The sequence below is a fragment of the Zosterops lateralis genome, assembly GCF_965231275.1.
Source record: "Zosterops lateralis genome assembly, chromosome: 1".
Classification (NCBI taxonomy): Eukaryota; Metazoa; Chordata; class Aves; order Passeriformes; family Zosteropidae; genus Zosterops; species Zosterops lateralis.
Genome location: NC_139762.1, coordinates 58,990,610 through 59,006,104, shown reverse-complemented (window position 1 = coordinate 59,006,104; position 15,495 = coordinate 58,990,610). Strand labels below are relative to the sequence as shown.

The following is a 15,495-nucleotide window of genomic DNA, read 5'->3' as shown; positions in this document are numbered from 1 at the left end:
GCGCTTGTCGCCTCAGCCGCGCCGGGAAGCGGCGAGCGGGACAGGGTCCTGCCCGGGCGGCCGGCGCTCCTCTGGCGGTGCCCTGGCAGCAGCCGAGCGAGGTGCGAGGGGAGACGGCCCGGGGGCCGCCGGGGCAGAGTTTTTAGAAGTTTGAAGTTGTTTGAAATGTCCAGACCCCCGCGTTCACCGCTCGCACGGCTTCCCCCGCTGGCTTTGGGTCTTGATTGCCAGGCTGAAAACTCACTTCAGCCCCTCTCCCCATCCCCCCGTGAGCCAGAGTTAGGCTCAGGGTTTAGCTTGAAGGTCATCCGCAAATAAAAATAACGAGCGTGAATTTGTCACGGGTCACAACTGTTCCCAAGTCTGGTGTCTCGGTCCGGCTGTCTGTTTTTATGGTTTTAAGCAATGCTCGGGGTGGAAATGAGGCGAGCAAGCAGAGAGAGGAGGTTGCCGCTTCCTTGGTGCGTGGTTAACTCGCTGATAGCGGGTCGCCCTCAAGAGCTCTTTACAAGTGGCTGACTTAACGCTGCCTCAGTAGGGCTGTGTTTGCCCTGTGCCTTATCTTTTTGCCTATAAATTCTAGCAGGTTTGCACATCCTTCTCTGTCTAACGCAGCTTTCCAGGATCTGAGCGAAGGTGTTTGCACCTTCCCAGCTCTCTCCAATTGCCCACCTCTCTGGCACAATGTCGGTGGTGTCCAAATAGTTGTTATGAGCCTCTAGTTTTTAGAAGAAAACAGTTTTTAGAGTTACACACCAAGCTTTTCAGAAAAGTGTTCTAATGATTAGACACCTAAGTGTCTAAAGTGGAGGGGCCTAAGTAAATTAAATGTCAGTTTCCTAGTTTGAGAAAAGTACCTAACTCTATTAGGCAATTTTGAAAGCATGAATTTAAACGCAGATACAGATGTGGCTTCATCTTGAGCAATGTCAGACAGCCCTCATCTTCTCTAAAGACCTTACAAGCTGCAGGTGTTCAGCATTCCTATTGAAAGTATGTAAATAAAAAACGATGGTGCTCAGTGCCTTGCAGGATCAGCCCATTAATGACAGAAATAAAACTTGCTTGCTGTGAAATTAACTAGAGGGGAAAAAAGGAACTTTTTAACTGCTTCAAAGGGAAATGTAATATGTGGAAGTGTGGTCACAACTCAAAAGGGTCCAGTTTCTTGTCCCAGTTATACTTAAGTGTGGATTTGTTGGAACAGAACTGTTGCAAACCTGCACTGGTGTATCTGATACTGGGGTTTGGCTGAGGATATTAAAATACCCTATTAAATGTGTCTTGGTAGTCAGTACACCGGTCCTGGGTGCCTCTGTGAGTCACAGTCATAACAGTGACGCCACAGCAAAGGCATTACCTGCCTTTCATCCACATCAGGACTGTCAAAATATCCCACATAGCTACATTATGTGATGCAGCATTTAATTTCTACCTGTCTCGTTCACCCTGCTGAAGAAAACGTCAGCATGTTATAAATGCTGGCTATGGGTGTGTGTTTGATGAATTTTGTAAATATGGAAGTTTTGGAGAATGAGCTTTTTCAGAAATCGTAGCTGGTGGTTTTTAGCCCACAAACCAAGGTTTCTGTCTTGTTCCTAGTTCTGGCTTTGAGGCTTTTATATTTGGTGGACATATTTTCTACATGTTGCCTGTAATTTTACGATACCTAAATATGTTTGGAAGGCTCTGTATCTTGTATCTTTCTATTTTGTGTACTATTTTATGAGTTGTATGATGTTATTTTTCTTGGCCCTTGAAAAGTTGGCTTTAAAAAAATGCATAATAGTTCTAAAAGTGACTGTTCATTGTCATGTGAATTAGGGAACTTGTTGCTCATAGCACTTGAGCTGTCTTTTAATTTATTTATTTTTTTTAAACTGGATTCCAAAGGCTCCTCTGAGCTGTGTACTGCCTATTCAGCCTGGGCACCCTAGTCATGCATTAGGATTTCAGCAAACTGCTGGGCTCACAGTACTTAGCCCTGTTATTTTGTTTATTTACCTACTTATTTTTAATACAAGATCTAAAAGCAGGGATCCTGCAGCCAGCAGAGGCAAAGCCCACCTTTGGGTGCAGGGCAGGAGCAGCCTGCCGAGCCCTCGGTCCCTTGCCTGGGCTGTCCGCCTGCATGGTAGGGACTGGCCGTGGGAGGTTCCCAGCTGTGCCATGTCACCAGTGCCTTCCGGCTGTATGCCAGAGCAGGAGGCTGTGGAAGGGTATGTGGAAAAAGAGCGTAGCCAGTATCCCAGCAGCAGTGTGGTGCCATGGACATCACCTTTCTTCTGGAGCTGGGGGAAGCAGCCCCTTCAGGAAGGGGCTGAAGCTGCCCTGAAGGCACTACTCGAGACCCTTTCTCTGAGCTCATTTCTAAAACAGATAAGGTCTTACCACTGTTGTATCATGTCAGGGATTTTTTCCATGAAGGGCAGGAGAGAAGTGGTGGTGGTTGTGGTGACGCTGGGTGGTGCAGCCAAGTGGCAGGGCAGCAACAAAAGGGAACTGATTTTGGAAGGAGGGGATTCTGATCCCCCAGGCAGATCTGCACCTCTATATGACCAATGCAGTTGGATTTTGTCAAGTAGCACCTCTTTTGCTATATTTCCTGCCCCCCGGTTGTTTGAATACAGCATGAAGCTGCAGCATGTTTTGAATAATCCAGTGTTATTTGTGGCACACTGCAGTGTAATTTAATGACCCTTCCTGAGCAAATGGCCAGCATCTGAGGGCAGACTAGAGAGCGAGTTCAAAAGGCGTTGTTGCTCATCATTCCTGACTGTTACCTGCTATGACATACATCAGCTGGAGTTGCTGTGAAGCTGCCACAGCACATTAATTTTTCCTAAGTACCGTTTGCCTTGGAGTCATTACCAGCAAGAAAGGTGAGCGTGGGATCACAGGTGGATGACACCAGAGAGGGCTGAGCTGATAAACAAGAGAAAGAGAATAGCTGGCTGTGCTAGTTACCAGCTCGGAGGCTCGTTTGCATTTGCAGAGCTCCCTGGTCGCCTTGGGAATAGCAGCTGCAGTAATTAACACAGCCTTTCCGTATCTTCCGAGGTAAAGTGCGTAAGGTGACTGCCAAGGGAACTTGCCTCCTGGGATGGAAAGGGACAGGTTTCCCATGTGGACTAGCTGTGGCCACGGGGGATGTAGAGTTTCCCTCTGTCCTGCAGGAAAGTGATGCTGCTGCCATAATAAACCTCAGGGAAGGCTGGTGCATTGCAAACACAACTTGAGGCTGGAGCTGCAGCTGGGTGCATTTCCAAACTGCTGAAAGGAACCTGTACACCAATGTTACCCAAACTTAGAGTTCAGCAGTCGTCCCTGATACAAAGGTTTTGCTCTCTTTTCCCAGTAAAGTAAGAGATACTGGCATTAGGGCTTATGTGTCTGGCTCATGTGTCCTGGTGACACAGAGCCTCCCTATGTCAGAAAGAATAGATGATGATTCCTTATCCTACCACAGCCTGGAACACCAGGGACATGTTGTCCTTTGTGAGGGCTGCTCATTTCCCCCATGGGCAGCCCACCAGGATCTCTAGGTGGCAAAAAAGAGTCACATATGCATCCCTGGGACAGAGGAGCAGAGCTGAAGGAGTCCCTTCAGCAGGCAGACAGAAGGTGAGGCAGAGATGATCCCATGTGGACCATCTTTGAGACACTGGTCCTTGTAGAGCAGCAGAGGTGGAGGCATGCAAAGGGCACGTTGTTCCCTGTGCTCGGTCAGGGAGCCCATTGGCACAAGGCTGTGATATGATCTGTCACCTTCCAGGTTTTCCACAGTGGCTGTTCAACTCTGCTCTTGCTTTTATACACCCGGCAGTGTTAAATGGTTGGAGAGCTGGCCCAGAGCACACTGCTGGCAGCGCTTGATGTGGCGTGCGCAGGAACCGGCAATTTCAGTGGAATTTCAGCTGTCGCTGAGTAGTGAGACATCCATGTTTATCCTTCACCTGGGCTCTGCCAGTTGGGCTGGAGGATAAGTGGTCCCAGAAACCAGGGCAGATCAATAGATCCATCTTTTTCCAAAATCCTAGTTAACTGGAACCAGTTGGAAACTTGCTGTAATGGAATTTTCGGTTGTGTATAAATTTTTTTAACAGAATGCAGTTGATTTTGTTCTTTGCTTTAGTCTGCTGCCACTTTTGGTTTTTTCATCCAGTTTTTTGTGTATTCTAATGTTTCAGGGAGGGAGTTAGGCTCACTTATGTAAAAAAACATCTCTTGAGTTGCATCTCTGAATGCTGCAGTCTTCCAGAATCCTGAAAAAATATTATTTGAAGACTCGGGTTTTTTGCTCTGAAGGTTCACCTGAGAGCCATGTCCTCAAGACCAGCTCTGTCTGTGCACATCCCCCATCCCAAGATGTCTTGTTCTGTTCAGTTAGTGGCATTTCCAAGGATGCTAGTCTGCAGCCTCTCCCCCAGCGTGGCACTCCTGTGGGCTGGATTGTTAAGGAGAGCTGTGCTTTTGTGTGTTGTGCCATGTCCCTCCATTTCAGCTGGGCTTGTTACTAAGTGAGTATATTTGTGCAGCACCTCATGTCATTCTTTGTTGTTTGTTTGTTTCTTCCAGAACACTATAATTATGCATCTTCAAATGTAAATGCTGGCTTGCCTCTAAATGTGGCACATTCCTCATTGTCAACTCCATGTCATGGCCTGCAGACATCAAATCCCGTCATTTCAGTTGTCCCCTCGACAAACCATCCCTCTGGATATGGAGGACACATTGACAGCGGAGCCTCCGAGTACTACCTGCCACCAAACATGAGACCTAATGGGGCTCCAGCCCTGGAGAGCCCCAGAATTGAGATCACGTCTTACATGGGATTGCATCATAACAACAACCAGTTTTTCCACGATGAGGTGGAGGAGGCCATCCCCAACGCCAAGCGGTCACCTTCCACTGCCACTTTGAACTTGCCGAACATCGAGGCCTACAGAGACCCGTCCTGCCTCAGTCCAGCGAGTAGCTTGTCTTCCAGAAGCTGCAACTCCGAAGCGTCTTCCTATGAGTCCAACTACTCATATCCATACACTTCACCTCAGACCTCTCCGTGGCAGTCCCCGTGTGTCTCTCCGAAGACCACCGACACAGAGGAGGGCTACCAGCGCAGCATGGTGGCCTGTACTTTGCTCAGTTCTCCAAGGCATTCTCCATCAACGTCTCCCAGAACGAGCATCACAGAGGAGAACTGGCTGGGGGCTCGCAACTCCAGGCCTCCGTCTCCCTGCAACAAGAGGAAGTACAGCCTCAATGGCCGGCAGACCTCCTATTCCCCACACCACTCCCCCACTCCTTCTCCACAAAACTCGCCGCGGGTGAGTGTCACGGATGACACGTGGCTGGGGAACACAAACCAGTACACCAGCTCCGCCATCGTCGCTGCCATCAACGCCCTCACCACTGACAGCACCATCGATATGAACGATGGGATTCCCATCAAGTCGAGGAAGACCGCCATTGATCACACCCCATCCATGACTCTCAAAACTGAACCGGCTGGCGAGGATCATGGGACCATATCGCCAACCGCTGATTTGTCACCAGAAGACTTCTCCAGCTTTCAGCACATCAGGAAAGGAAACTTCTGCGAGCAGTACCTGTCTGTGCCACAGCATCCCTACCAGTGGGCCAAACCAAAGCCTCTATCTCCAACATCCTACATGAGGTAAGGAATTCCGACTAAGAGGGAAATTCCAGTAGTATCTCTATTGCATGATTTTGTTTCCTCCTTCCCCTTCCTGTCTCTGTTTCCTGCCAAATCTGCCCATCCACTCACTCCACTTAACTGTGTCTTGTGACACTGCCTCTGTTGTTGGTGTGGTGTGACCATGAGTCAAGCCTTGAAGGGTAAAAGAGGCTGTTCTAGGAGCTGGCTATGCATAGGTTGTAACTAATTATCAACTTCCCAGGCTGGGATGTCCGGAAATCAGGTGTTCAGAAGCTCAGGGAGCAGGACAATTCCGTGCCGTCAAACCTGTGGCTTTACTTAAAGTTTATTATGTCTCAGTATTTTTATATTGCTGGACAAGGATATGGTCACATTATGGTGACTGTTGCAGGGCCTTTTACATTTATGCTTTGTGCACGGTGGATATAAGTTAAGTAAGAATATGGTTCTCTTGTGAATTATTTCAGCTTAGGTCAGAAATTATTTCAGGTCATCTGAAGGCCGTCTATCAATCTTTTTCGGTCTCTAGTGGGCAGTGATTCTCTGGTTTTTTCTGCCTTCCCCACTACTTCTGTTTAAAGAAGAAAATCTCATTTTTCAGCTGATAGTGCTTCAATCTGTTCATCAAATTTATTTATCACAACAGGGCTCTGGGTAGGAAGCAGCACAGAACAGCTGAAATCTGAGTTACATTCATTGCATTCTCTTTCTGTCGTAGTTATAGACTTTATTTTGGAGTCTTCTGGAAGCTGTAAGATGCAGAAGCATGTGGTGCAGGAAAATAGTTCAGCTTTCCAACGGGTGGTGGGCTGTTCCTAGTCTCTGGTTGCGATGGTCACCCCCTTTCCTCCTCCTCCCCAAGCACACCTGGCTTCTTGCTCTTGACAGTGAAGCTGCCTTTCTCAAAATGAAAGCAGTAAGTGTGTAGCTGTAGTGTTTTAATTAGTGATGTGCTCCCTGGTTCCCAGCCTTGTCAGTCTCACCTTTCTTTAGCCACCACCTCTCTGCTGTGTGCTGTCTCCCAAAACTGAGGTGGAGTGGTCCATGGCTCTTTATGTTACAGCACACTCCCCTTCCTCATCGTTCTCATTCTCCTCTGCATTGCCAAGCTCCTTTGAAGACCCTGGCTCGATTCAGGGCTGGGAAACGCAGCAGCCCCTTTGGGTCTGGCCACCCAGAGTTAGGCACTCACTGCCTTCCAGTGCTGGGGTAGAGACTTCTAACACCAGGAAAATCCTTCAGAGCCTTCCCATTTACTTAGAAAAAGCCTTTTACGTTCACCCACTGCAGTGCCAAGTAGCTCACGTTCATCAGAGAGGCCGGCCCTTGGCTGTTGTGTTGGGGGCAGCTTTTTGCTGATGGCTTCAAGGGCAGGAATAGGACAGTTTGCCCAAACAGGCTTTTATCTTTCCGTTGCAGCAAGCGGCCGTAGGCGCTGTGCCGCGGTCCGTCAGGAGGCACCCGGCGTGCCTGCGCGCTAACACAAACAAGAAAGGTGAAGTGCACAGAACGAAGCCCCACTATGTTGTGTATTTAACATTTTTTCCACTGTTTTGGTCTTGTGTAAAATATGTTTCCTGGTTTGCAATATGTTTCCATGTGATCTCATTAGCTCGTGCTCTAGGGCAGTTGGAAGTTACTGTTGAAATGTGATTTTTAAGTTATTTTACCAATCAGCTACACTGACAGCGCTTCCTTCCACCAAAAATACCTCTCGTTTTATGTATATGAAAGTGCTGGGCAACTGAGCACGGACGTCAATAGGATCACAGCCTACGCAACAGAAACTGTTATTTTAAATCTTTCCAAAAAAATTGGTCAAGAATTTGTCACAACAGAGCTGGATTTTTTTCCTGTTATGTTACACATCTGTTCTATTTCAAACGTGAGGGCTGGAGGGGTGGATTCCAACAAACAACTCAGACTCCAAAATCTACCCGGTCATAATGATTTTGAGATAACCAGATTTGATTACCTCCTCTGTCTCTTCCTGAATATGCGGTAGAGTTTTCATCAAAAGCCAGCATGCCTTGGAAAATCACTGACGCCTTTCCCTCCCTCTCTTGCATTCCCATCTCTTTGGGAGCAGGAGGGAGCGGGCTCAGGCACACACCATCGGCTGAGTGCTGTCTCCTTTCCCAAGGTTTTATAGTGGGCATCAGCCTAAAAAGGAAATGGCTTTTTGCTATTGTTACTAATATTGATGAAGCTTTTAATTTGTCGTAATTAAAGTTCAGTCCACTTTAGGCTTTTCAAATGCTGGAGCAGGGGAATAATAAGAGTATATAATGAGAGTATAACAATGCCTGCCTTAACAGAAATAGAGTCTTTATGTGTTTCGTGAGCTCGCATGCTCAGCCCAGTCCCCAGGCTGTGGGCTCTGTGGTGCAGATCTGAGCTCACACATCTTCCTCCAGACTATGAACATGTGACTGTCCCTGCACGGGACTCGGCATGCTGGGTGCAGAGGATCACAACACAGGGTGGGAGGGCAGAGCCTGACCCCGCAGCTGAGGCTTGAGGTGCACAGGGCTGGTGGGGTTTGTTTGCAGTCCTTTGGTTGCAGCCCAGGGCCTTGCACCACATCTTTGGATGTAGAAAATACTTAAAGATCTGGTAGAGATTTCAGGGGAAGCATTGGAACAAACTCCAAGGTAACAATGGGAATCATTTCTAGGCCGAAATGAGTTATCTAAGTATACCAGTCTGCCTCAAAAAGCCCTGGAGGTAAATTGTGATGCAGAGAGTCAAGTAATGGTCTTTGTGAAGCTCTCTTCCAGCTTCTGTCTTCAAGATCTCTTATTTATTTTGGTATTTGTGCATTGTGTTGTCTCACTCAAATGCAACAAGTCTGTAGTATGTCTCTTAGAGTTACTGCAGCAAATAATTTTAAGGGAAGCGCTCCACTGGGCACTTACTGTACAAGCAGGTGATGCTCTGTGTTTCTCAAATCCTTGCTGTGTCAGTGCTGTTCCTTCTGTGCCGTTTCTTCATCTCACCTCAGTGCTGTGCAATGCAGAATGTCTTGTGGACAAAAATGTCAAAGCCAAAATGAAAGTACAATACTGGACTTCTGCCCTCGGCTATGGGGGCATGGTTAATGGCTACTTCCAAACTAAAATCCCAGTTTTTGCATTCTGTACCTGCTCAAAAGCAGGTCCTAAATCCCCTATATCACAACAGAAAGTTTAGGCATTCACCAAAGTGCCACGTTTCTGAGTATCTTGCACAATATGACTTCCTCTTCACCTGCTGTATTTGACTAAACACAACCCAGATTTCCTGGAGGCAGTTTCTTACTCTTTGAAAAGTAATGCATTGTATTTATATGAAGTGTTATCGATTTAATCCAAGGAGTGTGTTGGCCTTTAACACTTGAACTTGGACTAAACATAGTGTTTTTCAAGAGAAAGAGAAATGGTTGGGTTTGTTGGTTGGGCATATGGCATATATGAGGTCTACCACACCAAAAGGAGTTTCCAGAAATAGACAGGTGACTTTTAAAAGCTCCCTATGGTGTTTTCTTCCACAGTTTATTTTTTTCAACAGTCAAAAGCCACATTTTCTTTAGCTGCAGTCTCTTTTTCAACCTCAAAAATATGCACGTATGTTTTTGACCTCACAGGCACGTGGTTATGTGGTTTTACATATGGGGACTGAAGTTTGTACCTAGCGAATGTATGGTTGGATACCTCTTTGCAAGTTGCAAAAGCATATTTGACTTTTGTCTGCATCAGTGAACTTTTTTTTGGGTTTTTTTGTGGATTTTTTTGATTCTGCTTTTGGGACTCTTGACAGTATTAAACTTTTGCACGCATGCAAAAGTTGAGGCCCCAAATGATATCATTTCCTTACAAACTATGATTTTAAAATGTTGCAGATATTTTTCTTCTTTCTTTCGATTTGTGGACCTTTCAGATGCTTTTGATTTTGTGGGGGGGTTTTGTTTGTTTGCTTGTTTTTGGTTTTTAGAGGTGTTTTGTTCCAGATCATGAGATAGAGGACAACCCTACTTGGGAAAAGTTAAGTTTCTCAACAAAAAGGCACCAGCAATCTTAAGATGAGATGAGATGAGATGAAATGAGATGAGATAGTCAGTGGTGCAGCAGCGCCGGATTTGCTGACCTGTGCATCCATGGCGAACTTGCGTGTTTATGGCAGGCGAGAGGAAGTTCCTCAGACAAAGCAAAGGCAGGGCTGTCTGGGCAAGACTCAGTGAAGTGGGGACTTGTGGCTGTGTGGCAGTGACCATCTCCTGGGACTCATTGGTGTTAATTGGGGGGCTGGCTGGGAAGTGGACAGGGAAGAGCCCAAAATGCCGCTAACCTTTTTCTCTTTTCTGCTGTATTCCTGCTGAACATGGATGTTTGGATGCTTTCAACACGTTTGTTTTGCCATCATGTAGCAGTGACTTTTTATTACATTTGGTTGCTGTACCATAAGGCTGAAGACTACTTGGAAGCCTGTCTCAGTAAACTGATATATTTTTGTTTGTTTGATTTCATCCTCCCCACGCTTTCTCCTAACTGTTTTTCAGTTCATTCAAACAACCCTGTAAGCATCTTATTAATGGCCTTCCTTCACCAGCTCATTTTAACACCCCAGGATTCTAAATTCAGAATAAGCAGAAATGTGATGCCAGCCACTTGTTATCTCCATTCCTGCAGCGATAGTTTCTTGTCCTTTCCCTAAGCCATCAAATGTGAAGCTTCCCATGTAACCCAACCTCTGAGTGTGAATTTTTAGGACAGAAGGGTGAAATATTATGTGGGAGAATGACGACAACTCATGTTTTCAGACTTCAGCATGAGGAATTCCAGTGCACCTCATGCACTTCATGGAGGAGCTACTTGCTCCACATGCCAGCAAAATACAGCCAAGTCTGGGGTGGGACACAGCATCTATTTTAACAGCTCACAGCCAGATTGCTCAATTGTCAGACAGGAAATTTAAAAAAAAAAAAAAAAGAGAGTAAAATCTGCCCCCGTTAAGTCATAGGTGAAATATAAAGCAGGTGTATTTTTCTGACCACAATCAAGTTGGTGGACACATAGCCATCACCTTTGTTTTCTTACTCTTTCAAAATCGCACACAGGGATCTTTCACAGGCGTCCACTTCAATGTGAGACAAGTAATAAATAATAAATTGTAACCATATTTGCATTTGGTACAGAGTTGGAGCAGATTCAAGCTAGCAGCCCGGTAAAAGTTTCAGCAGCCCTATTGTTTATCTAGTTTGTGTTTTTGCGTCTATAGGAAAACTCCTTGTCAGAAAAAACTAAATTTAGCACAGGGCACCTCGTCTCAGCTGTACTCCTTTTAGGTAACTCACTTCACTTTGGGTGCTGACAGACACTGAGCACCTTCTCTGTCTAGGCCGTGGCTTATGCCACTCTCAGGCAGCTGTCTGGGGTAGGTGACTCCATGCTGTAGGACTTGGCCAAGAGCAGGGCTAGTCCCAGGGTGAGACTGGCAGTTGTTCTTATACCTTTTGCAGTTTGGCACAAAAATGTTTGTGAATCTCTTTTTCAAGTGGCCTTGGGCACCTAGTAGCTTAGAAAGCATAATGATAATTTAATTCCCAAATGGATAGCAGTCATGTGAAAGTGGAGTTTAAACACCTTTACAAAGTTTAGCAGAAGTTTTTGGCTTTGTTTCCTCCCCGTCTATATTCTAGTGGGCTGCTTAGTCTCTTTCTTTTTTTTTTTTTCCTGTTTTTTTGTAACTTGATAAATCTTTCTGCTAAAGGCAGAAGTCAGCCAGACTGGATAATCTGTTTTTGATTTAATCATATTGTGTATCTGGTGTATGCAAAATAAATCACTATTCATCTGGTTTTTAATCTGATTTATGTAGGATGGAGTTATATTGAGCCAGTTTTCTACAGCCTAGCACCAGGTTTTGTGAACCTGCCTTGAAGCAACCATACCTCATTACAGCATTTAGGAGGACTACAGTGAGATTTATTAGGGTGTAAAAAAGAATGGGACAGGTTTTCAGTTGGTGGAAAATCTGAGGGAAAAACACTGATGTGTATGTGATAGGAAGACTGCATGAAGACCTTTTATTCCTCTCCTTGACTGCTGTGCTGAGGCTCTTCTCGCCTCCACGTGACACTAGCTTGATGAGGTAGTTTGGAGCTTTTCAAATTAATGTTTGCAGCAACCAGATTTGATTTTACCACTACACCATTTGTTTGGTGGCCTTTTCCTTTAACCACATTCAGCTGCAGAAAATTAAGTGCATGATGAAGATAACCTAACATAGGAAATAGCTCTGACAGCCCCAGTCCATGACACTGCTAAATGCATCACTTTGCTTCCTTTATCAGGAAAGCTCCCATTAACTGCCAATTTATAATTGGGCAGGTGGTGCTCTGGAATTCTGATTGTAGATGTGAGGCTAACAGCAAACCTATGTTTATTTTCAGACTTCATTTGAGAACATGAATTTTACAACTTAATTATACTAACATTTTCAGGTGCTGATTTGAAAGGGGGGAATGTTTTTAGTTTGGTTCTCTTTTTTTAAAGAGATGTCATTAATTACAAAACTTTTACGTATCTTAAAAAAACCAACCCTCTTCACTTGAGGGCTACATGCTGTCAGTCAGAGTTGTCCTTTTTAATTAAGTGTTAAAAATTTCTAATCTGATAGATGTTGTCTCCTCAGAAAAAAAATCCATCAAGTGAGAATTTACTTAAAACCAGAAACATCTGTTTAAAAATGTGTGCTGATCATCACCAGGAGAGACACAGCTGTTTTGCTCTATTCTTTGTCATTTATCATTACTCAAATATGCTTCATCCAGATTTTTTTTTTCAGACTAAAATATGTGTACCTAAAGTGCTAGGCAAAGAGCAGTGGCTACATACAATGGCCATTTGTCCATAATTTTCTGCTGGCTCTTCATTCCTTGTATGGGTGTGTAGTAGCAGAAGAGCTTCCCCTCACCTCCAGAGTGAGCCCTGGCCAGTTTGGGGAAAAGGCTTGCACAGGAGCTCAGAAGGTGCAACATCCTGCCTGTAGCTGAGGCAGGGGCTTCCATGTGTGGAGGGGCAGAAGGACAATTCAGAGTTTGTCCCTGGCAGGATCTTGCCGGTGGAGAGAGTGCCCCCTCTGGCTTCTCCTGACTCCAGATATTCATGGAAGCTCAGAACTTGCACAGAGACAGCATCTTTCTTTTAGATAAGCCCCCACTTAGGGTGAGCAGAGATGGATACTTCTCTTCCTCTGTTGTTGGGCTCCACGTCCTGAAGGCTGGAGAACAGAACAGTTTGATGTTTGGAGCCTGCAACTTGCCAGTGACCTGTCCTGGGCAGGAGGTGCCCAGCAAGCAAAGGTGATCCTGGTCCTCACTCCAGATGGGACTTGGTGACTCCAGCTGACCCCTGTAATGTGTATAGTGCCTGTCCCTAGGCGTACAAATACATGGCTCAGACTTGTAAACGATGAAGAAAGATAATGTAGGGAAACTTAGCACCACCTGAAGTCTCAGCAGTGCATATACACACAGGCAGTAGCAGATGTGAGTTCAATATGCTCATGATACAGGGCTGAGTAAGCACTCACAAAAACCCAAAAAGCAAAGCAAAATGTGCCCGTGCTAGCGGTAGAAGTCCTGCTCTGCAGTGGAGCCAGCAGGGCTGCTGAGAGCTGTAATGCCTGAGAAGCCACAAGTGCACTGAGTGTGGATCACTGGGATGGTAACATGGAGTATCCAGCCTCCAGCTGAACATGTGTTTGTAGTATACACATCCAGTGTGGGGGCTTCTGCACATCCTTTTTCCATCAGGCAGCTCACAGGGAAAGGAAGGATTTCAGCCCTGATCCCTGCTGCTCAGACTGTTCTTGCTCCTGGGCTGCAGCAGTGAGGCAAGGATCCAGTCAATCCCCAGTGCCCAGCCTCCTCACAGGGTGGGGAGAGCTGATGAGGCCTCACCTGCAGGCTGTGGTGGCACAAATCCTCTCACAGTTCCAGGGAGCTCTGGCTCATGGCACCTACAAAGGGCAACAATTTTCTGCTTGCCTAGGTTATCTTCTCCAGGCTGATAGGAGAAGTAATAAAATTTTACATAAAAGGGCAGGGGTGTGTGTTGCAGTTGTGCTGTTTAACTACTTGTAAAGACTTTTGAAGGACCCTCAGTGAAGAGAATTCACCGAAGGAAAGAATATAGATTGGATGTGAAATTAGCGTTTTAATTGTAAAGCTTATTTCTTCAATTTTAGGATTAATAAGTCTGTCTCAGGGCTGCTGCTTCTACTGTCTTTGTTTCTTTTCTTTCAAAGCATCAACTTGGCATTTCTTAGAGATCTCCCAGCTATTTTCAAGCATGGTTTTATACTGAAAGAGGATTTCTAAGAATACCATTTCCCTACCATTGCATGTGTCAGGCTGCTTGATGGTAATGAGTCCTTATTATTTTAGTTAATTGCAGAGTCAGTGTTGAGCCAGAAGAGTGAGCTGCATTTTCTGCAGGCTTGCTCATCACTATCAGTAGGATTCATAAGCAAGTTCTGACTTCAGAGCTTTCTCCTTTGCAATGCATTAACCCAGAAGAGATCAGCTTTGCCTTGAGGCTTTCAGAAATTCTTTGTGTTGGGAATGAAGCAGGGAAATAGCTTTTTTTTCTTCTTTCAACCCCCTGTAAACACAGCAGATTTGTTGAAACCCATTAGATTCATTAAATGCCAAACTGGTTTGGCATTCACTTTCACAGCAGAAATCTTCTTCCTAAAACGACCTAGTGTCTTTCTGCCTTTTTTTCTTTTGCTTCGAGAGTTAATATGTAAGATACTTGTAACCTGTGTCTTAAAAAATTTCAGTTTTGGATACAAATCAGATAACATCTGGTCCAACAGATATTCTTGGCCCATAAATCTTTCTAAAATAGCCATTACCTTCTAAATTACTTATGTCATGAAATTATCCTTGTCGATGAAATTTTAACTGTAAGATGGTGAAGGATGAACTGCAGGACCACGGTGTCTAAAGTAATAGCGCTGCCTGCTTGTAGCTTGTGATAGTGATGTTAATTTTAAATCTGTTTTCCTTTCCATTGTAGCCCATCCCTGCCTGCTCTTGATTGGCAGCTGCCATCTCACTCAGGACCTTACGAACTACGTATCGAAGTGCAGCCGAAATCCCACCACCGAGCTCATTACGAGACAGAAGGCAGTCGAGGGGCTGTGAAGGCATCTGCAGGGGGCCACCCCATCGTGCAGGTACCAAACCATGGAAAGAGCAGTGCAGGTTGTTTATCTCAGTGCTCTGTAGTGAGTGTCGTTTCTTCTCTAAAACCAAAAAGTAATTTTGGAGATTTTTCCTGTCCTCAGAGATTCCTGCATGTGAGCACACCTTAGAACATGTTTCAAACTGGGTGGACCAAGCCTTTGGTGAAAACAGTGCAAGAGCAATGTGAATACAGGGTGGATTGCTGCTCTGTGTAGGGCTCAGCAAGTGTTCAGCTGGCAAGTGGTGACCATGGACCTATTTGTGCAGTCAGGCTCCAGACATGCGGTTTATACTGAAATCAGCTGGGGACGTGCCTCAGTACATTTAGTCCTTAACTTGCAGTTGGATCTAATCAGAACTGTGAATGCATGTTGGAGTGCAGAGCTGTAGCAGTGATGTAGAAGTATGTCACTGGTTTGGATGTTGCAGTGAGCTCTGAGCAAAGGCTTTTAGAGTTTCTTCTGTTCAGTTTCTAAAACCCTTCCAGCTGCTCTGGAAAGCATCTGAGGTCTGAATCTAGTTTCATGAATTCTACCAAGCTCCTTGGTTACTCTGCATAAAGCATTTAATTTAATAACAC

At 45.4% G+C, this 15,495-nt stretch overlaps 1 protein-coding gene across 5 annotated transcripts in view; it reads left to right on the top strand.

Annotated features, from left to right (window-relative positions):
• The window catches only part of NFATC1 (nuclear factor of activated T cells 1), a gene marked incomplete at its 5' end in the record, with an annotated part of 110,230 nt that overhangs the window by 4,251 nt on the left and 90,484 nt on the right, over positions 1 to 15,495 (top strand). For all 5 annotated transcript variants that reach the window (XM_083865349.1, XM_083865353.1, XM_083865351.1 and 2 more), the window contains 2 exons: positions 4,579 to 5,677; positions 14,746 to 14,905. In XM_083865349.1, coding sequence (XP_083721475.1) covers positions 4,579 to 5,677; positions 14,746 to 14,905 — 1,259 coding nt within the window. The remainder of the gene's footprint in view (positions 1 to 4,578; positions 5,678 to 14,745; positions 14,906 to 15,495) is intronic.